This window comes from Alosa pseudoharengus, unplaced genomic scaffold (assembly GCF_046254945.1).
Source record: "Alosa pseudoharengus isolate Yale_2024_CS ecotype anadromous, Long Island Sound unplaced genomic scaffold, YU_APseudo_1.1 YU_APseudo_1.1_scf_21, whole genome shotgun sequence".
NCBI classification, from domain to species: Eukaryota; Metazoa; Chordata; class Actinopteri; order Clupeiformes; family Clupeidae; genus Alosa; species Alosa pseudoharengus.
The window spans coordinates 33,187,717-33,210,066 of record NW_027468674.1 but is presented as its reverse complement, the minus strand read 5'-3'; the positions used below and the strand labels follow the sequence as shown (position 1 = coordinate 33,210,066).

The window sequence follows — 22,350 nt, the reverse complement described above, 5'->3', positions numbered from 1 at the left end:
GTGCAGAGGCTCTGTGCACACAAACGCATCCATGGAACATAGTAGAGTCTGCACATGACTAGTCTTAATGTTTTATATAGAAAAGACACACACACACACACACACACACACACACACACACACACACACACACACACACACACACACACACACACACACACACACACACACACACAGACACACACACACAGCGTGAAAGACGGACAGACAGTACCTGTTTGATAGTGAAGTCATTGATGAGGTGGTGGTTGTGTTCGTTGAGATTGCAGTGTAAGGAGACGCAGTCGCTCTGGTAGAGCAGGTCCTGGAGGGTGTAGACGCGCTGCACGCCCAGCGAGCGCTCCAGGCCGTCCTGCAGGTACGGGTCGTAGAAGAGCACGTTGAAGCCAAACACCTTCGCCCGCACCGCCACCGCCTGGCCCGTGCGACCTGAACGTACCCATACCAAAAACACAAAACATCAACACACTCATCCAAAGTATTAATCCAAACACCTTGCACAGCCTGCTGTAACCCTAACAGACATGCGCTCCGGTGGGGGCAGGACACTAGTGAGAGGAGAGGAGAGCAGGCGTGAGGCCTAGCGAGGACACATCCTGCTGCACAGCCACCACTCCTGCTCTCCTGGCAGCACGTAGGAGCTCCAAGAAGAGCAGAGCAGAGCTGAGAGGAGAGGAGGAGCGCCAGGCCTGAGATAGCGTCTTAATCTTATTGTTCCCTGCCTCTCACTCACTCACCCACTCACTCACTCTCCCTCTATTCTTCTCCATTAGCAGGCTGCTCGACAGCAACACGAGGCTGCAGAAAAGTGTGGTTAGATAAGGATGGAGTGAAAGCATAGACTGACTTCTAGAGACATAGTGAGAGAGAGAGAGAGAGAGATGATAAAGTGAGAGACACTATTAAACAGTGAGAGGCAGGAAGAGAGGAGAGTGAAAGTGTGTGTGGGAGTAGAGAAGTCCCTCTTTTAGCGGTGATGGCCAGAATCAATAAAGCCCTTCATAAAGAGACCAGACATGAAGTCACACACACACACACACACACAGCTCAGGCAGACTTTCAGGGCTGTGGGAAAAGACCTGTTGTGTGTAAACATCACACAACACCTGCACAAACAAACAGACACATGATTGCTCTCTTACTCAATCACACACACAGCTAATGTTTTGAAGTCAAAATGACATTAAAAATTAAAACAATTGCAAAAATAACATTTTTTTCGCACAATAATAAACGTACCTTCTATGAAACTTGATCATTTGACTGATTAACTGATATGTGATGCCATAAGTTCCAAGTACTAAGCTTGTTAATAGTTAATAATATTTGGAAATATTTGAAAAAAAGAGGGAAAAGTTCATAGTGTGTTCACAGAGGACCATTAACTCATTGCTTCCTCTGTATGGTCAGACAGCGATGTCCAGCACCCATAGCTGTACATGGCCTGCATGCATTCTAGCTGTAAGGAAATACACTCACATATAACCTCATGCACTGTTTCGGCTTCACTGCATCTGTATGGTCATGCAGACAGGGTTGATGCCAGGTGGGAACTGACCACGGCCTGTCCGAGTGTGCCTGAGAGTGGCGGAGACTGCGAGGCAGCAGCAGGATGCTGTGCTGGCCTCAGTAGCCGCAGGACAGGGCATTATCTACAGTGTTACAGAGGCTTACTGTCACTCAGACCTCCGCTGTGTTTGGGGCCGAGACATCCCCAGCGTGTGGGGGAGACAATGGCTCTGAAACGGTCACGGCCAAAGCTGATCCAGCGCTGTCCACACACACACACACAGAGCGGGCGGGCAAGGGAGGGAGTGTATGAGTAAGTGTGTGAGAAGAGTCTCTGGAGCAGACATGCAGAGAGGTGTGCTGTGTGTGAGATAAGCACAGCCATTTGGAGGCCTGACTGAGGTGGACTAGCTGTCTGGACAATCACACACACACACACACACACACACACACACACACACACACACACACACACACACACACACACACACACACACGTAACCCCCCACTGTTTATCAGGTGACTGATAAATACTGTCCACATACAGACACATACATGCTGAGGAGAGAAAGAATTGGGTCAATAAGGTGTGGGCTGCAGCTGAGATCCATGGGCCCTATGGGATAGTGAACGTGCCCACAGATAATGGGACAGAGTGAACGTGCCCACAGATAATGGCAGAAAAGAAAGGCAATAACAATGAGAACAAAAGAACACAACTATGAACTGTAGACAAGCGTGAAAAGCTTGAGGCAGGAGACGGAGACAGAAGAAAGCAAACAGAACGTAAGACACAATAAGGAAACATGACAAAGGATGGTGTGTTGGGGCTGAGCAGGATATACAGAATACAGATGCAACGGTAGAGAATGACACGTCATTTAAAAATACTAAATAAGTCTCAGCACACATTAGAAGTATTTGTTTGTGTGGTTGATGTGCATGTCACACTTTGTGTGTGTGTGTGTGTGTGTGTACTGACCGAAGCCGATGAGGCCCAGGGTCTCTCCACGGATGCGTGCGGCCCCAGAGGCCACCTCTCGGATCTGCTCCACGCTCTGGACGCGGGTGCCCTCACGCAGGGCCTGGTACAGCCAGGTGTTCCGGCGGTACAGGTTCAGGATGTGGCAAATGGTGGAGTCGGCCGTCTCCTCCACTGCTGCCGCCGGAATGTTGCACACTGCAATGCCTGCGCGCACACACACACACACACACACACACACACACACACACACACTATTTACATCCAGAGAAAATAAAAGCTTCTGCTTCTCCGGGAGAATCTCCTCGTCTGTGACTACCCCACTCATTCTTAACAGGCTGTCGTTTAGACTAGGCTGATGTACGTACACAACCACACACACGCACACACTAGGGCAGCGGTCCCCAACCACCGGTACCAGGCCGCGGGACATTCCTAACCGGGCCGTAGCCTACGACATGAGTTTAAAAAAAAAAATGCATGCAAACTAAATAAAATTTAATTCGCAATAATGTCACGTTTTTACATGGCATAGGCCTATATGCAGTTGTTTGATTGCACGCATGTTTGCATTTTGCAAGGTCTATTTTCTTACGTCTGTCTGTCCCGCCTTCAACACTTTTACATATTGCCTTCAGCGCTGCGCAGCCTCAGGTCAGCTCACTTCACCTTCTTAGCGAACGGTAGTGTCACAGAAGTTAGCTAAACTGCTAGAATGAGCAACAAAAAACAAGCATCTTTAGCAGGTCACTGGCCAGAGTGTTTGAGTTGCGAGAGCCGCTGCAGAGATTTCTTACAGAAAAAAAGTCACCTTTAGCTGCACATTTTAGTGATAAGGACTGGGTGTCAAAACTCGCTTACCTGTGTGACATATTCGGGTTGCTTAATGACCTCAACCGGTCACTCCAGGGGAGAATGACGACTGTCTTTAAACTGGCAGATAAAGTCGCTGCATTTAAAGCCAAGCTTGATTTGTGGGGACGACGAGTGGACCGGGGTGTATTTGATATGTTCCAAACAGTAGTGGGGGTTTTGGGAGAGACTGAGGCAGGGCCCTTTCTCTCGCAGCTGGTGCGCGATCACCTTTTTGCGCTTTCAAATGAGTTTGAGCGTTAGGCTACTTCCCATGCTCCAAAGATCCATGGCAAACCCATTTGTCAATATCCCGAATAGTCCTAACTGGTCAGCGCAGGAGGAAGAGCAGTTGATCGAAATTGCAAATGACGGTGGTCTTAAGAGTGTGTATAAGGAAACCTCTCTGGCGGGTTTTTGGATCAAAACCAAAGCAGAATATCCCGAGATAGCCGTAAAAGCGCTGAAAACGTTGCTACCATTTCCCACCACGTATCTATGCGAGGCCGGGTTTTCGGCAATGACTGCAACTAAGACCAAATTGCGCAATCGACTGGACATTTCAAACACACTGAGGGTGTCACTGTCTTCCATCACCCCCAGATGGAACCTTCTTGTTGCAAGGAAACAAGCACAGGGCTCCCACTGATTATATTCGTAATGCACGTTTAGTTCCCATGTTTTGTTCCCATATTTTGTTAAGCATGTTCACACTTATAGATGTAGCTTCAAGTTGTTCAATATTCATAGTTCATATTGTTCAATTTTCACTTCTTCAAGTTCACGTTTTTCACATGTTTAAGAGATCGTTACCTTCACTGTTCATACATAACTGGAGCTAGTTCTTTTCAAGTAATGCATGCACAACACATATGGAACATGGAACCCCCGTTTTCAGGGGGTGTTTTCTTGGATTCATGACTCATGAAAAAAAATGTATGAGTCATCCTTCAACGTGTGTGTGTTGTGCGTGCGTGTGTGTTGTGGGTGCGTGCACGTGCGGTTTGTCAGTGTTGTGACAGTGAGTGCTGTTAGCATGCTCTCCTAACAGGGCCAGACTGATGGCTGATATGTCAGGGAGACAGCTCGAGCACCAAGATGTTTGTCTCCGCAGCACTGATAAGTGCCTAAAGGAGCACTTCTTAGCTTACACATGACATCCAACACACCAACACACACCGTGTTCGCCAGAGTGGGGGGCTTGACAAAGTGCTTCCCTTAGATGGTAAGACCATGTCTTCATGACCGTGTCTATCTCTGTATTTGAAAGTAGTGCATACAGACAGAGACACAGACAGAGAGAGAGAGAGAGAGAGAGAGAGAGAAAGCGAGAGAGACAGAGAGAGTAAGAGAGATATGATAAACATCTTTACCCAGTTCTCCAGCTGCTTTGATGTCAATGTTGTCATAGCCACTGCCAATTCGGATGATGATGCGCAGGGCTTTGAACTTCTCCAGGTCCTCTCGCGTCAGGGTGATGGTGTGGTACATCATAGCCCCCACCGCCTCATTCAACACCTGCAGTGTCACACACACGCACACGCACGCGAAAAAGGTCTTTATTTTCTACACGTAAACACTGCAGGGTTTGAGCAAACATAGTTTTTGAACACGACTGTTTTCTCTAAGCTGACCTTGATAAGGATAAGAAAAATAATTCTGTCAAACAAGGCACAAACCGAGCCATATAAACACCGGCCCATTTGCATGGTTAAGAAACTGACTCCGTTTCTGCTTTTAGAAAACGAGATAACGAGCGTGTTTGTGTTAGTAGCAGGAACAGAAATATTTGTGGACAGGGTGCCGAAAGAGGCGAAATGAAGCAAGGTCGGGGGGGAGAAGAGATATGATGTCTGGCATGAGGTCATGAGGCTCGAAAGCAATACCATTAACAATGCATAATTACTGCAGTGTGCCCGACAGGTCCAGGGTAAAAACTCTCTCTCCCCCCCCCCCCCCTCTCTGCCTGCATCCCTCTCTCTGTCTCTCTCTCTCTCTCTCTCTCTCTCTCCTGTGTGTCTCTGCAAGGTTAAAGAGAGGGCCGTGGCCGAGCGGGTGAGAGGCTGGGCTGCCGGGGCCCTGCCAGGGTAAATAATGGCTTTAAATTCCCCTGCAGCCTAACTACATTAGCGCCGCGCTGATTAGCAGATTAGGCCGCACTTTCCCGGCCGCTTTTATTAGACGCCTGTCCCGAGAAGCCCTGCTAGATGCTAATTCAAGGTTAAAGCTCTCCTTACACTTTCTGTCCAATTCTTCTCACTCGCTCTCTCTCTTTTTCTGCCTCCTTGTCTCGTTCCCCTTGCTCTCTCTCTCCCTCTCTCTTTTTCTGCCTAGTTGTCTCGTTCCCCTTACTCTCTCTCTCCCTCTCTCTCCTAGCTCTTCTTCTCTCGCCAACGGCTGCGTTAGCTGAGGACAAAGCGCCCTGGCGTTAAGAATGACTGGCGCAATGAAATGTTTTGTGAGGAGAATCGTTTCTGAGCAGCGTTTGCTTAAACGGAAAATGTGACCTAATCCCCCCCCCCCTTCTCTTTCTCTCCCACTCTCTCGTATTCCTCCCACTCCTCTCTTCTCAGCTGAAACTGGATATGCAGAAGGTCTGGAGAGCTATTATTTCTGATGGCTTGGCTTTTGCGCTGAGACAAAGCAGAGGCCTCTCTCTTTGTGCATGCATGCCTGTATGTGTGTGTGTGTGTGTGTGTGTGTGTATGCACAACTGTGAGCATGTGTGTGAGTGTGTGTGTGTGTGTGTGTGTGTGTCTCTGTGTGTATGCACAACTGTGTGCATGTGTGTGAGTCTGTGTGTATGTGTGTGTGTGTGTACACGTCTGTGTGTCTGAGCACAACTGTGCTGGTGTGTGCCTCTGTGCTTGTGTGTGCGATTTTGCAGCCATGATGTCATCCCCTGGGTGAGCTCATTGGATCTGGGGGGATATGACAGAGACTCAAGCATAGAGGGGTGGCTGGCGGGGCTTTTGAGCCATGTGTGTGTGTGTGTGTGTGTGTGTGTGTGTGTGTGTGTGTGTGTGTGTGTGCGCGTGCTTGTGTATGTGTTAGCGCTTGTGTATGTGTGTGTGTGTGTGTGCGCATATCAAGCTTCTGTGTGCCTTGCCCAGTGTCAGGGCACCACTGCCACACCTCTAGCTGCCCTGAGCTGGCATCCACAGGGCATCAGTGACATGAACAGAGGCTGTGTGTGTGTGTGTGTGTGTTGTGTGTGTGTTGTGTGTGTGTGTGTGTTGTGTGTGTGTGTGTGTGCTGTGTGTGTGCTGTGTGTGTGTGTGTGTACTTCACCACTCCCTTATTCCTTTGCTGACCAAAATAAGTAGAGCGCACTCTTCCAAATCTGACCTCATTTGTGGCTCTGTGCAGTTTTTCACTACTCCCCGCAATGATGTGGTCACAGTGCTGGCTGGAGATGAGAATTGGGGGTGGGGTGTGTGTATGCGTGTATGTGTGTGTGTGTGTGAGGATGTGCGTGTGCAGCTGCCTACACTGTTTGCCTCTGTCTTTGTGCATGGCTCTGAGCTGTGCACCAAAAAAAGGAAAACACAACATGGGACAAGATAAGATGATGACCTCCTCTAACAAAAGGCGCGCTGCTCGTCGCCGTGCCGATAAGCAGCTACATGACCAGGCATTATGGCAGACGGGCCTGCAGGGATGGGAGGGGGCTGGGGGGTGAGATCTACATCACAGACAACCGCTGCGCTTCAGCGCCCCATCCAGGGCCTCCGCCTCCACCACCTAAACAGCCTTCTCCACCAAACACACTTTCCCTCCCTTTTGTCTCTCCTCTCTCCCTCCCTTTTTTGGTGGCATCTTCATTTCTCTGAATCACACAGGCAATCTGGAGGTGAAGGTGATGACCGAGGCTGATAGCATCTCTCTATCCGTGTGTGTGTGTATGTGTGTGTGTGTGTGTGTGTGTGTGTGTGCGCGCAGCTTTGCTTGCAGCACTCCCCCTTTCTCTCGCACACATTTACACACACACTCACACACACACACAAAGGGCAATAAAGGCTGCGCTACAAGCCAGCGCAATGTAATTACAGAGCTCCCCCACTACTACTCCGGGCAAGAGGTCTGCGAGGGTAATATAGTACACTTCACATATGAACTCCAAACACAAGGCTGGGAGAGAGGGGCCCAACCACACCCTGCAAAAACTAAGCTGAAAAAACACAAATAGAAAAAAACATTTTACATAATGTGACACATCTGTCACAAATGTGCCACCAGAAAGCCTCTTACACTGACTCAGTCAGTCCCACTTCCTGAGGAGTCACCATCCTGGCAACTTGGTCATACTTTGAACTATGAAGTGGACTGTGACTGCTGCCAGTTGAAATATCCCCTTCAAAGAGAAAGAAGACCGTCTGAATGTTCCTCTGTGTGTGTGTGTCTGTAAGGCTCAAAACCAACGTATAAAAATGGGTGCCAGGCTTGGTCACCCAGCAACAGCTTGAGATTGCCGAAACTGAAAATGTGGTTGTCATGTTTTAACAGTCTGTATTTAATAACAAAGCAATCACATCACAGAGTGTTTTCAGTCACTTATTAGTTACATAGCTATTTTTCTTATTTTAAGACGTTAATAAAACATTTATTGGTTAATTTTATAATATTAACACTGCTCAGCAAATACAGACTAAAGGGGGATGAAGCCATGTGGCCATCCGGACTGAAACAAATGTGTGAAAATATGTTGTTGGGGGAGGGGGAGGGCAATGTAAAACCACTGTGCTCTACCAAAGTCCTTTTAGGCAAGTCCCTCCACTCGGCAGCCATATTGCAACGCTTTTTGGGCAGTCATCGGGCATCTATTTCGGCAGAAACACGCGTGCGCAAGGCTTCACTACACCAACCTTGCTCCAGCGGCGAGATCACAACACATGATTGGCTCAATGTCTTCACAACACACCACATGATTGGCTTAATGTATTCACATGTCAACGTTTTTCCGCAGAAGTGGTGGGATATGTGTAGACAACTGCCATATTGGCGTTCCAAACTAGCCCCATGCATTTGTATGGAGGATGTTTTGAGTGCTGTGTCTCCTCATTAGAAAGTCTCTGGCTCTACTAAGGATGGGCTCTCCACTCCACTCCACTGCTTATATATGCAGCTGGAGTCAATAAGGCCACATATGCAATTGAGGTGACTGGGTTTAACACAGGGTTGTACTGTAGGCAGGGACTTTCTAGTAGATGTGAAATCTAGGACTGTGTGCCAGAATACTAAATCAATATCCTAACTGGTGTGCTGTCAGACTACATAAATATGCATGTAAATGATAAATAAATGTCACACATAAACTATGTCTCATTACTGGAAAAACAACAGAACAGTTAATGAATAAAATGGCAATGTTATTAAGTGCCTGGTTATGTGCACTAGCATAAGGGATGTAACATTGTGTCCTGTGTATGACTTAAAAAAATGAGGTTCATCCTGACTGGGCAGATAAACCTGCCTCTGCATATGACCACACAAATACAGCGTGGGTTACAGTAGCAATATCACATGGATCAGAAAGTAAACTCAACTACAGCTTTCAGTGTTTTTGTTTGACTGACAACACCATTACAGGAGGCCAGCTGCCTACATCAGTCAGTAATGAGTGTGTGCGTGTGTGTGTGTGTGTGTGTGTGTGAGTGAGAGAGAGAGCCCACCTTCTCGTGGATCTCCTGTGTGGACTGGGCATCGCAGAAGGCCACGGTGGCCAGGTCTTTGAGGATGGGCATCTCCACCGTGCAGTCACGGCCGTCCAGCAGCGCCACCAGCGGGCGCGGGTGCATCGGCCCGTTCATGATCTGGGGCCGGATACCTGAGGAACACAGAGAGACAGAACCTCTGGTCAGAACCCAGCAGTACCAGCTTTACATTAACACACATGGAGAGCACAAACAGCCTTCAGGAGCTCAGTAGAGATGAGAAGGGCCACTCAACAGTAAGGGCTGATGGAGGAGATGCGGCTGGTGTCCAGAGTGCAAGTAGCCCAGCGCTGCAGCCAGTCACTGGGCCTGTGTGGCGCTCTGACCGCCATTTAAGGCTTAAATGCACAGAGACCAGAGCTGTAGCACAGAATCAATCACTGACTGAGTCACAGGAACAAATACCCTCCACTGAGCTACTTCCCATGTGTACAGAGCATGCGCACACACACACTCACTGTCCCTGTGTGTGTGTGTGTGTGTGTGTGTGTGTGTGTGTGTGTGTGTGTGTGTGTGTGTAGGGGTTGGCAAGATGTTGGCGATAGCTGTAAATGACACGGACGGCTAATCCACTCGAGTCTCCATCATCGATTTATCGAGCCGCGTGTGTCTGCCTGCCAAGGCCCGACTGTAACTATAACCCAATCAGTACACACACACACACACACACTTAACACCCCCCCCCCCCCCCCCCCCCCACATACACATTTAAACACCTCAGTTTAGGTGGGTGGTAACCCATATGCTTATGGCATGTTTGAAAACAGACATACACGAGAGAGACAGAAAATGAGTAACACACACACACACACACACAGAGGGATGAAGAGATGCAGGAGATGAGGGCAGTGGAGAGGTAGTCTACCTCTGCCTGCTGCCTGTTGTCATGGTGACACTAAAGTGGGCAGGGCTAAAGCGCACTTTATTTCCAGTAGTGACATCTGTGCTCTGACACATGCACACAAACACACACAAACACACACACAGGTTTATAAGGTGCTCAAACAGCACTGATATGCCACAAACAGGAGGGAGAACATCTATTTCAATATTAATACCACCAGCTGCACCCGGCCTGCTTGTCTGCCACTGTGAGGAGAGCTAAACAGAAGGCAAGTGTGAGTGAGAGCATGGTGTACGATATCTCACACACACACTCCCGTGTTGTAGTCCCAGGGCTTAGCTGAGGATCCTGGGTGAGACAGAGGGCAGCAGTGATAACCTTCAATGGGGGGGGAGATGGAGGGGTGATACACATTTACACACACACACACACACACAGGCCGTCTGACAACAGCGCCCAAGAACTGCTCTCCTAGGTACATAGCGAGAGCACCTAGGGTACAGTGCAACACAAACAGCCAGTGCCCACTCCTCCTGAGTTATCCACCTGTGTCCCCTACATAGCCTCTAGCCCACCTGCCTGCTACTCCGCCTGCACACTCACTCACTCACCACAACACATTCACACACACACACGCACTCTCTCTCTCTCTCTCTCTTGTTTTCTCTCTCTCTCGTAAGCACAATCCATGGCCATGAAATTCAAGCACATTCAACATGAAGCAGCTTCTTACATCTCTGCCACGGCAAATAACAGCAGCTGTGCATGCCTCTGGTGGAGACTACAAAGTCCAAAAATCAAACGCGCTCACACACACACACATACACACACATACACACACACACACACACACACACACACACACACACACAACCTCTCTCTAGCCTCCTCCAGCCCTGCTCACCTCTCCTCTGCTGGAGCCTTGGCCCTCATTTCCCAAGCCTTTGATGGATGCCTCCCCCCTTCCTGCCTCTGCTCTCATCCACTCTCCTCCTCCTCTCTAGGCACTCTGTGCCAGGGACCGCTTAAAGAAGACCACCCCAAACACACACACACACACACACACACACACACACACACACACACACACACTGATGGAACTACTTTCCAAAGCTCCTTTGGTGCCAGTGTGTAGAGCGTGGCTGTGATCCCCATGGTGGTGGTTTGGGTGCTGTGCTGTGCTGTGCTGTGTCTGTCATTAACTGGTGCGTGGCATGGGAGCTCATGGTGCGGCCCGTTCACATGGCAGAGCCCCAGTCCCTGAGCACGGCCACCGAGTCCAGCCAGGCCGCCCGCAGCTCCACTAACGCCAACATAACCAGTCAACCACACACAGGTCAGCATCACCTGTGCAGCAAACAGATTTTATAGACAGGCACAGAGCCAACTGTGTGTGTGTGTGTCTGTGTGTGCGTGTGCGTGCGTGCGTGTCTGTGTGTGTGTGCGTGAGTAATATAATGCAATGTTTGAGAGAATGAATACTTGACTTATTAGGAAGAGAGGAACTGAGACAGACTGACAGTGAAAGTTTGGCTTTGTGTGTGTGTGTGTGTGAGTGAGTGTGTGTGTGTGTGTGTGTGTGTGTGTGCGCGAGAAAGAGATTGAGAGAGGAGAGAGAGAGAAAGAAAGAGAGTCAGTGTGTGAGTTAGCCTGGTGAGTGATTGTGTCCATGTCTGAGCTGTAGTCAAGGCGGGCAGGGGCCAAGGCGACCCACCAGACGCCACCTTCCTGTCAACAGCTGCCGCCCGTTACCTAGCAACGCCAAGCAGCAGTTGGCGGGCCGCTCACTCCCTGGCAACAGGCTGGGCAAGACCGAGCGCAGTGCCCACTCCACCAGTCTGGACTCCAAATGTGTGTGTGTGTGAGTCAAGACACAGGATGACAGCCGTCTGAACGAGTGGTGAAGATAAAACTACAGCGATACGCTCTAACACACTTGTTTCACACACACACACACACACACACACGCACACGCACACGCACACGCACACGCACACACGTCATCAGGGAAAATGAGGAATACAAAAGTAAGAGGACTGCAAGGAAGTGTGTGTTTAAGTGCACATCTTAAACACACACGCTCTCCCTCTGGAGCCCTGCCAATACTCTCTCACTCTCCCCACTGCCCAGCACACACATGGCCAGCTACAACACACCATCACACACACACTCAGTGCTATGACCAGAGGTCACCCCACAAGCAGAGAATGCCGCTTGGTCGTGATCATGAGAGAGGAAGTAAGTGTGTGTGTGTGTGTGTGTGTGTGTTTGGGGGAGGATAGTATAAATCCCTTTTTGTTGGCAGCCTTTCTAAACCCCTCTTCCCCCAAAAAAAGCGCTGCACAAAGGCCTCTTGTCCTCCACACTGCTGCCCCACCCCTGTTCCTACCCTTCTGCACCCCCTCCTCTCTCTCCTGCCACACCAATCTCTCTGCTGCCAGCCACACTCATCCACATGCCCGGGTAAATGCCCGCTTTTGTTGTGCCCTGTGGGTACTTGTGCCAACACACACCCCCCATGCCCATTACCAGAGCCACTGCCAGGCCTCGTGCAGAGAAATAAAACTCAAGTCATGAACTACACAAATGACATGTAAAAAACACAGATGCAGACACACACACACACACACGCACTCACAATAAACTCTCCCCCCCCCAGATGATAATCTCAGATCCCGATTTCATCTCACCGATTCTCTGATTCTCCCTCAGAACTAACAAATGGCATGAAGGAAAGAAAGCTGGGAGAACATCCCCTCTACTTTTTACTCTCCCTCTCTCCCTCCCTCCTTCCATCCCCCTCTCCACCCAGCCGCCCGCCCTCCCGCCCCCTCCCCTCCCCCAACCCCGACATGCCACACTTTATTACACATCCAGAAAAGCAAACAGGAAACGTGCTTCTTGCCTGGAAAATGTTGCCTCCACATTCTTCAGCCTAATAACTACGCATGGCCACCAAACGGAGGAGAGAAAATGGCAGGAAAAAAAACTAGGATTTAACTGGAAAAAAAAGAGAGGGGAGAAAGGATGTCTCAGGCTTTGCCCTTAGGGGTATCCCTGCACTCCTCCTCCTCCTCCTCCTCCTCTGGTCTTCTTTCCCCCCCTCCCCCTGGTCACTTTCTCGTTCTCTGTCTCGCCCACGTCGGCTAGGGATGGGGTGTCTGTGCCAGCCTCCGGTGAGCCCCCATCTTCACACACACATGCGCGGGAGAAGAGTAATGCGCCACACACTCACTCTCTCTATCTCCCTCACACCCTCACACACACACACACAAGCGCACGCACAATCACGCACACATTCGGGCTACGCAGGAAAAAAAGCGGCTGGCGGCAGCAGGTCGCGGATGGACGAGCCTTTGTCCTTGTTTTCCTCTCCCCTCTTCAGATCTCCCGGCAACAGGGGCAGAGACGGCTTCACATGTGTCAGGGCTGGTCACCGCCGGGCAAACGACACAGATCAGAAAAAAGGAGAGAAAAAGTCCCGCTGCCTCTTCGTCCCCTCCCCTATTCTCTGGTCATTTAGAATATCACCCTCTTTCATTCTCTCTCCCCCGCTCTCTCTCTCTCCCTCTCCCTCCCTCAGCCAGCCTTTGTCTTCGTTTTAGGAGAAGCGAGAGGGCAGGAGAATGCCAGCGAGCGGCAGGATAGTTGTTAAAAGGAGTGAAAATAAATCAGCCGGGGGAGAGCGCCAGTCTTAATCTGAGCCACTGCGTCTCACTCTGCCGCGCTCACTCTTCACTCCTCCATTCCCCTCGCCACTCCATGCATTCGCTCCCTCTCTCTCTCTCTCTCTCTCTCGCTCACTCACTCACTCGCTCTCCCTCCCGTTCGTTTTTCCCCCCTCATCTCTTTCTCTTTTTTATGTTTTATTTGTGATCTGGCCTCTACTCTGTTTTAAGAACAGCCCCCTCCCCCTCCTCCCTTTCTCTCTCTCTCTCTCTCTCTCTCTCTCTCAGTTTCTCGCTCTCTCCTTCGCTCACAATTACACTCGGCTTCCTCTTCTGCTTTTCCACTTTAATACTGAGCCCTTCCGACCCTCTGCTATTTAAAGATGTGCATTACAGTCAGCGGAACACACACACACAGGAACCATCACAATAAACATACATGCAAGGAGACAGAGACAAACACAATCACACACAGGAACCATCACAATTTACATCAAGCAATAACAATTGAGACTCTTTAAAAAACAACATGACACTTAACCCGTGAAAAAGCAAAACATAGAGATCAAAGACGTTCACTACAGGACCACAGACCTACACATACAAACACACACACACACACACACACACCAGAGTTCTGGCAACAGAGCTCTTCTGTTTTGCCCCCGGGTGATGAGAAGCGCTGACTGACAGCTGGATTATGGTAAAGAAGGATGACCGTCCGAATGCCTGTTTAAAATAACAATCTAGCTGGACCCTCCCAGTCACTGGCAGTGTGTTGCCTCATGTCGTCCTTGACGACGACCCGCATTTGAAATTTGAATACATCATGACAGCGACAGGCGTGGCAAACAATAGGCTCCTCTTTGTCACGCACAACTTGACAGACATGGATCAGCCTGGTCCCTTGGGGGTCAGATCTGTTCCCGAGCAAGACTATTTCAAGGTGTCAGGCAAATTGGTGTATGAGATGTGCAAAAGATGAGATGGTGTGTGAGAGACATTAGACGTTACAGTACTGGTTCCTGTAGGTGTGTAAGGGGAAAGAATCAAGACTGTGTGAGTGTGTGTGTGTGTGTGTGTGTGTGTGTGTGTGTGTGTGCTGTTCGTCACCAGTTGGGTGATGAAACCGTGCTCAACTCTGATAGCTGGGAGAGTGTGTTGCTGTGTGCTGTGTCTGGAGTGATGTGCCTGAAGAGAAAAGTCTGCTGAGAGACCAACTCCACAGAGAAGACCTGAGCTCCACGCTCACCCCTTCCCTCCTACTCTCTTTCTCTCTCTCTCTCTCTCCCGCTCCCTCTCTCTCCCTCCCTCTCCCTCTCCCTCTCCCTCTCTCTCTCTCCCTCTCCCTCTCTCTCCCTCCCTCTCCCTCTCCCGCCCTTTCTCTCCCTCTCTCTGGCTCCTGTAGGGCTGCATGAGGGTGCTCCAGCCTAAAGACAACACAGCAGTGTATGAGTACTGGCCTGAACTGGAGCACTTTGATACCGGATCCTCAGCCACCATCCGAGCCCAGACAGACAGTACAATCGGCCTTTCAGAGGGAGAACAGGGCTGCTGACCGCTCTCGCTCACTCTCTCCGCTGATCAAAGAAACAATGGCAGGGTTGCTAGGAGCAGCAAATTAGCCTGCATCCAAGAACATGAAATAGCACTGTTTGCATGTGGGTGTATATTTGTGGTTGTGTGTGTGTGTGTGTGTGTGTGTGTGTGTGTGTGTGTGTGTGTGTGTGTGTACGCTTCAGACTGAGACCGCCTACAGGTAGGCTGAGAGGCTGTTAAGTGTCTTCCACCTTGCAACACAGAATCAAAACAGACACAAAATGGTGGCCAGCGTGCGGCGGTAAGAGCCAGGTGGTACTGTGATCTTTAAAGAATTGGAGCCAACATGGCTGGTCGTGAAAGAGTGCCATCAGGAAATCTGCCGAATCCCACATTCCAGCAGGCAACTCCTGCCATGCCGTCATGTGCTCAAAGTAAGACAGGTAAACACACAGGCACACTAACATACAAGTGCACTGTTTGGCTGTGTCAGATGGGATTGCACACTTTGGAGACAAATGAACACATTAGCTTTGTAGGTCCACACATACACACACACACACACAGTATGCATCTTACCATACTTAAATTCAAAGACACATCTGTTTGCATACAGCTTGCACACATGCGCGCACGCACAAACACACAGTCAGCAGGGACATGCAGTGAAGCAGTGCCTGTATGTCTCCTCACATGATTAAAGAGATTATGTAAATAAATGAGCACCAACACATCCATGCAGAGCCCCACAGGTCAGCCTGTGATCTGAGATGAGCTGCTGCCGCTGCTGCTCTTGTGGCAGCTCCCCTCACTCCCTGCCTACCTGCTGCCTGCCAGCACACACACACACACACACACACACACACACACACACTCACACACACACTCACACACTCTCTCACTGGAGCCGGCCGCTAGCCCTTCCTGAGCTGACCATGTCAGTCAAGTACTGACAACACCAGTCATTAAGCATCATGCTCTTCATTCTAGAATCTTCAGCTGCAGCTTCATGCGTGCCTCTGTGTGTGTGAGTGTGTGCGTCCGTGCGTGCGGGGGTGGGGGAGTGGGGGGGGTGTAGGGCTGCCCTTTATCCTTTAAGACCTTAAAGGGATTGAAAAAACAGAGAGGGAAAGAAAATGACCCCGTCTTAAAGGTCATGCTGTACACGAAGACCCTGAGTATTACCTCTGAGGATGAACCGTGTGTGTGTGTGTGTGTGTGTTTGTGTGTGTTAGGGGGGTGGGGGGGCTTACACAGGAAACAAAGACTCAACAAATGAGGATCAAAGCAAATAATTACAAGAGGGATACAGTTATCAGCTGTAATCTAATCTAAAGACGCAGGTTTGGATGGCGGGCCAGGGGTGGACACTTAAGGCTTGAGAGAGGGGGAAAAAGCAATTACCGCAAACAAGCTAGCTTTCCCACCGCCAGTGACCCTGGTCCCACACACTCACACACACACACACACTCACAAATACACAGCCCATGTTTAACCCATCACTCACGATAAGAGAGTTCCCTGCTATTGAGCCAGTGATTCTCTCCCTGTCTGGTAACCCACAACAGAAAGAAAAAAATAAACCCAGAGGATTTTTCACGTGTTGGATTGGGAAATCTGTAGACAGTAGTGTTATTGGGCAAGAGATACAGGCGAAGTGAAAGAATGTGTGTGAAACTGACCAACACGTGTGGGCCGACGTGCGAATATATGGCTGATGTGGCTGAAATAGGGATTAGTGCTGGACAAATTCATCAAGAGCCCCTCCTCTTCTCCGCTTCCCCGTCTCTCTGCTTTCTCTTCCGCACTCGTTTTCCCTCTCGTTTTCTTTCTCTCCGTCCCCCCGTGAGTGTGAGGGGAGGGGTAGTGAGTGTGTGGGGGAGGGGGCTGGCCTTGCAGGGCTATCCCAGGACTGCAGCGGGGCTGTTTGTCTGCGGGGCCTCCCGGGGCCCGTGAGGCCCACCTGTGCTGGCAGCGGCCCTGGCCAGTGTAAATAAACCCCCGGCAACATCAGCATGGCAGCTCCCTGCTCCCCACGCGCTCAAACACATTACAACACACACACACACACACATAGGCTTGCGTGCATACACACACAGGTATATGCACACACACACACACAGACACACACTCACACACACTCACACACTCACTCACACACTCACACACACACTCACACACACTCACAGGCTCTGCAGCACTCCCAAACGAATAATGGCTCAGAGCTGTGTTTTCTTTACCTCCTCTCGTCTTCCCGTCTCCCTTCATCCGGCTCTCTCCTCTCCCTCTGTTTTTGGAGGGATGGAGCGGTGGAGAGTGAGCGAGAGAGCATGCAAAAGGGGCAGGAGGAGGGAGATGGAGCGAGGAGAGAGAGAGAGAGAGAGAGAGAGAGAGAGAGAGAGAGAGAGAAAGAGAGAGAGAGAGAGAGAAAATGCAAATGGGAAGTGAAGTGAATGCAAATGGGGAGTCAGTGGGGGCCTGAGTGAGGTGGAGTTTATTTGCACAACAGCCCACATCGCCTCTGGAACTAAAGAACATCCTTTTCTAATACAGCTCGGAGAGGGGAGGGAGGAATAGAGAAAGCAAGTATGTACACACTGTACGTGTGTGTGTGTGTGTGTGTGTGTGTGTGTGTTCGGGAGGGAGAACACTCATGTTTGCATGTAACTGGCACGTAATAAAATACAATTGTGCTTCAGCAAAATGCACACTACGTGAACAAAACACACACAGAAATGCGCGCACACACACACACACACACACACACACACACACACACACTCTCTCTCTCCTGCAGGAGCTCTACCCACCCCTGAGGTGTGCTTCAGTTGCTGAGGTATGGCTGAATTATGCCACAAATCAGCCAAGCCCTCAACCACACATCCCCTACCATCACCCCACATGCTCAAGCGAGGCACACAAAGACTTCCAGTCCCATGCATACAGTATGCCTGGAGAAAGAGCAGGAAGGAGAGAGAATGAGGGAAGAAAACCATGTCCACACAGAGAGCAGCAGCTCCAGCATACGCAACACTCACTCGCCCTGGAAAAACACGCGGGGCGGAGAAGACGTGAGCAGGAAAGTTGGAACGAGGAGAACTAGGAGTGAGAAAGAGGGAGGGGATTGAGGATCGTAAAAAAGGAATGAAAGAGTACGCCACTGGAAGGGAGAGACAGAAACAATGACAGGGGAGGTGGGGTGGGAGAGGGGGAGAAAGGGAGAGAGAAAGGGAGAGAGAGGGTACATTAGAGAGGGTGAAGAGCAGGAGAGGGAGTTGGCCCATCTGCAGGTGGGCTCCAGATGTGAGGTCTCACGGGGAGAGCCACTCTGGCTCAGTTTTCGTCCTCCTCCCTTGTTCCTCTCCCTCCCTCCGCCCCGTCTCCCTCTGACAGAAGCCATCTGGCCTGGCAGGAGAGGGGGGACGCAGCAGCAACCCAGTCCCCACAGCAGGGTCTCCATGTACCCCCCAGAACCCCCACCCCTCACACACACAAACACGTCCACACATACATGTACAATCCTTTCACATACATCGGCCTCTTCTCTCGGTTACACACACACAAACACACTTGGACAGCTGCACAACTCCCCCTACACACACACACAAACACAGTGGTCTATTGCAACACACTGAGCCCAGCTGGAGTGGTTGATAGGGTTTCATCCATAATATTATACCACTTGAGTGCCTGTCAATCATCTAGCCAAAGCCCCGCCTACTGCCCTCTCATATATCTCATACTGTTGGCAGACAGGGTGTCACATTCTACCCCTGTGCTGTTCCAGGGTCAGATTCCATGCCTGTGCTAAGTTGGCTGAGTTATGGAGCGGTTTGGGGAGCTGGTCCATGGACAGCATTTACAGGCTGATATTAACTGAGTCTGAAATGTGAGGTGCAACTCAAGTCACATGATCTGCCGCGTGAACACCTGATCGCTCCCCTGAATGATCCATCTCAAAACCCACCCACTCAGAACAACTCAAACACAACCAAACAGGACAACAGCACCTGATCTCTCCTGTACAATCAACACAACAGTATTATGTAGAGGTCAACAAACACATCGATTTTGCCGATATATCGGCCACTTTAGTCCAATTTTGACACTCAGGAATTGGTTTCCTCATCATTTGCTTAAATGCACCCTCTTGAGTTTAGTCCAACGTATGGCAGTTTGATTTCAATAAAACTCAACTACATCATAAAGACTACATTTAAATTATTGTTAAACTTAATAATTTTTTAGCTACCATTAGTTTACGGAGGCTCTTGGGTAACCTCAAGAAATCAACAAAGACGCTTAGTGTGCTAACCTACACACCGAACTCTTACTATTGATTAAAAAAATACATTCACTTAAGACACTTTAGATGATACTGGTATGTTATCTCAGTTTCAAGTTGGGTGCTTCAACCTTTCTTGTAATGTAGGCACGTCAGCAAGACTGCATATCTCATAATGGACTTGATGTTCTTAATGTGATGTAATTTATACGGCAAACATACTGTATAGCTTACTTGGTTTAATTTAGCTGGCCATTAAATGTTAGCTTAATCTCTAGAGTAAATACAAACATTGTAGGTGCGGTGCCATGGTGTTTATTTTCCTATAGCATTAACTAATTTAGTTTAGTTAAGGGAAGTAAAGTTCACTTTGGCAACATTATAGTCGGAGCTATTTTGGCCCTGGCACAACATTGGTCTTTTGTTTTTGCTCATACAAATATGGATCCGTAGCCTACCAAGAACACAAAATACACACCAGTGAGTTCACTTTATAGGCTGTAGGCTATTTATTTTTGTGGTAGTCGTGTCGAGTCATTTCTTTCTCAGCTTCTTCTAACTATATTCCGTAAATATGTGACACACAGCTGTCTGAGAACATGCATCCGCAGCCTTAAATGGGGGATCAGTATTCAACTGTTATGTGATGTCTGGACACTAGAACCTACCTTATTTAAACAGTATGCATGTTTTGCCTAATCCCATGAACATTTTTAAAATGTTTAAGAATGATTAACTGGGTTACTCAATGGTGCTATTATATACTCTGTCTGTTCGCAAGTGTGTTAATTATCAGAAAAATAACCAACCAGCTAAATAAATTATTATTGGCTCAAAATATCAATATCAATAATGGCTATCCACAGCCATTATTGATATCAGCCTATACAAATCTAGTAGCTCAGTCAGGACCACTTTGTCCAGAGAGTTAATTACTATTTGCAATGTATAATGTTTCATATGGCAGTATGGCTCTGTTCTGGGAGCCCCTGTCCCTTCCACGTGCAAACATGGAAAGCCTAAGGCAGAGGGAGCAGCAAGACAAACCCCCCATGGGGTACAGAACAGACCAGACATCAATGTCCGCAACTAGACATTGATAAGTCAGATGTATGAGGAGGAGATGGGGTGGAGGTGGGTTGCAAAAAGGCTTGCAGAGAAAGCAGCAAGAGTAGGCAGGCCACAGCAGCTTAAAAAGGGCATCCTGAGTGATCTCCACCAATAAGAGCGAGTAAATCAGCTGGGTAGTCAGCTGAGCAGTTAGCCAAGTTGCTGGGCGTGATGCCATGGCCTGCCTAAACTAACGTTATGCACCATTATGGTAAATGAAATTGTGGGCTAAAATGGCTGAAAGGCCCAACCATTCTCCGCTCCACTTTCGATTCTGCCAGTGGCAGAGCTCCGGCCGCTACTAAAGACCCCAATTCCAGCACTCAATTCCACTCCACTTCTACACCTCATCAGACATTTGACCTCAGGCGTCATCTCACAGCCATTAAGGCCCAAACCTCCACTCCATCAGCAGGTTGGTTGAGAGAACAGGGAGAGGCCTGGGAGGTAGCATAGGCGCTGGCAGAGGGTTCCCCCTCCTAAAAGGTAGCACAACAATATCACTTACACACAAAGTCCATGCTGGAGAGGGAGAGGCCAGCCCCACAGTGCCTCAGTAACCCTTACAGTAAACTTACAACTCCCTTCAATTACAAGAAATACAGGATATACTGTGTGTTTAATGTCCAGAACATTGATGACACACAAACAATGCTTGGTTGGATGTGAATGCGGTCAAACACAGCCCGATCATAAGGGCAGTCTGAAACTCATGGTGGACCTGGGAGTTAGCATATGTCCTTCAACGGCACAGAAATCTGTTAATTATGAGGTGGCCTGAGGGCGAGTGCTCCACTTGGAGGTTCCTGCTCTTGCAGAAATGCTGCTCTTACTGAGCTGCTCCTCCATGTGAGCAGAGCTCATCTCTAAATTACACCTGCGCTGCATCAGTTCAAATGAGAAGGAGGGAGACAGGTGGGCAGACCGACAGACAGTCACACACAAGGAGACGCAACAGCTTTTTAGGATTCTCCATGTCATCTTCTCTCAGTCCTCCACAAAAATTACAAGGTTACTCATGGCTCTGCTGTGGTTATCCAATATCAGTGAGCTTTTTCTCATTCTCTGGCAATGAATAATTTACACTCACCTGCTGGCCATGACAGAAAAAAAGAGAGCAGGCAAGGGAGGGGGAGAGAGAGAGAGAGAGAAACAAAGAGGAAGGATGAAAGCACTCAGCCTGCAGCTGTGTCTATGCTTTACATTTTATCTGTTTATTCTGTTCATCTCTTTGTTCCTCTTCATTCTTGGGTCACAATCAGCAAATGTCCCAGTCCTTCACCACCACACTGATGTGGAGAGGAAAATACAAAACATTTAGACTGGAATCTCCCAGTCAAGGCAGAAGATGGAGCCTGAAAGGCTTTACCACGGTGACAGAGTGCTGCATGTTCAAGCCCTGCTCACCCCTCTCTGCACATGACTGCCCCATCCTAACTCCTATGATTCCTCACATCAACTCAGGACCACATCCATGATTAATCGGATCCCTGCTGCCTCACTGTTCAGGTGAAGGAGGGATAACTTTACTACACCTTTATTTAGAACACCCTCTAGGACTAGCTCATTTCAGAGGTTCCACGCTTCACGCTTCCATACACCCTGCTTCCTCTGAAACACGTCCAGCTGTGGCTACCTAAAGGGCCCACAAATGGGCATACTGTGTTCAGCGCACGGGCTCTGTGTTCAGTGCGAAACCACACACAAAAAAAAAAAAGCAAGCTGTGAGGGATGATCTGGCCCTGCACGTTAGCACGGTGTGCCTCACACTGGCTCACTCCCCCCAGCTTCCTACTCAGAGGTGCGATGCACAGATGGCTGCTGGGATCCTCCTGTTCTAATCCTTC

The 22,350-nt window shown here is 49.3% G+C and overlaps 1 protein-coding gene across 3 annotated transcripts in view; it reads right to left on the bottom strand.

Annotated features, from left to right (window-relative positions):
• Positions 1–22,350, bottom strand: part of ctbp2l (C-terminal binding protein 2, like) — an 81,878-nt gene that overhangs the window by 8,868 nt on the left and 50,660 nt on the right. For 2 of the 3 annotated variants that reach the window (XM_076298682.1, XM_076298684.1), the window contains 4 exons: positions 9,016–9,170; positions 4,717–4,861; positions 2,492–2,698; positions 215–429 (listed from right to left, as the gene is read on the bottom strand). In XM_076298682.1, the coding sequence (XP_076154797.1) occupies positions 215–429; positions 2,492–2,698; positions 4,717–4,861; positions 9,016–9,170 (722 nt within the window). Of the gene's footprint in view, positions 1–214; positions 430–2,491; positions 2,699–4,716; positions 4,862–9,015; positions 9,171–12,806; positions 13,670–22,350 lie in introns of those variants that run through there. The other variant, XM_076298683.1, reaches the window with a different exon arrangement.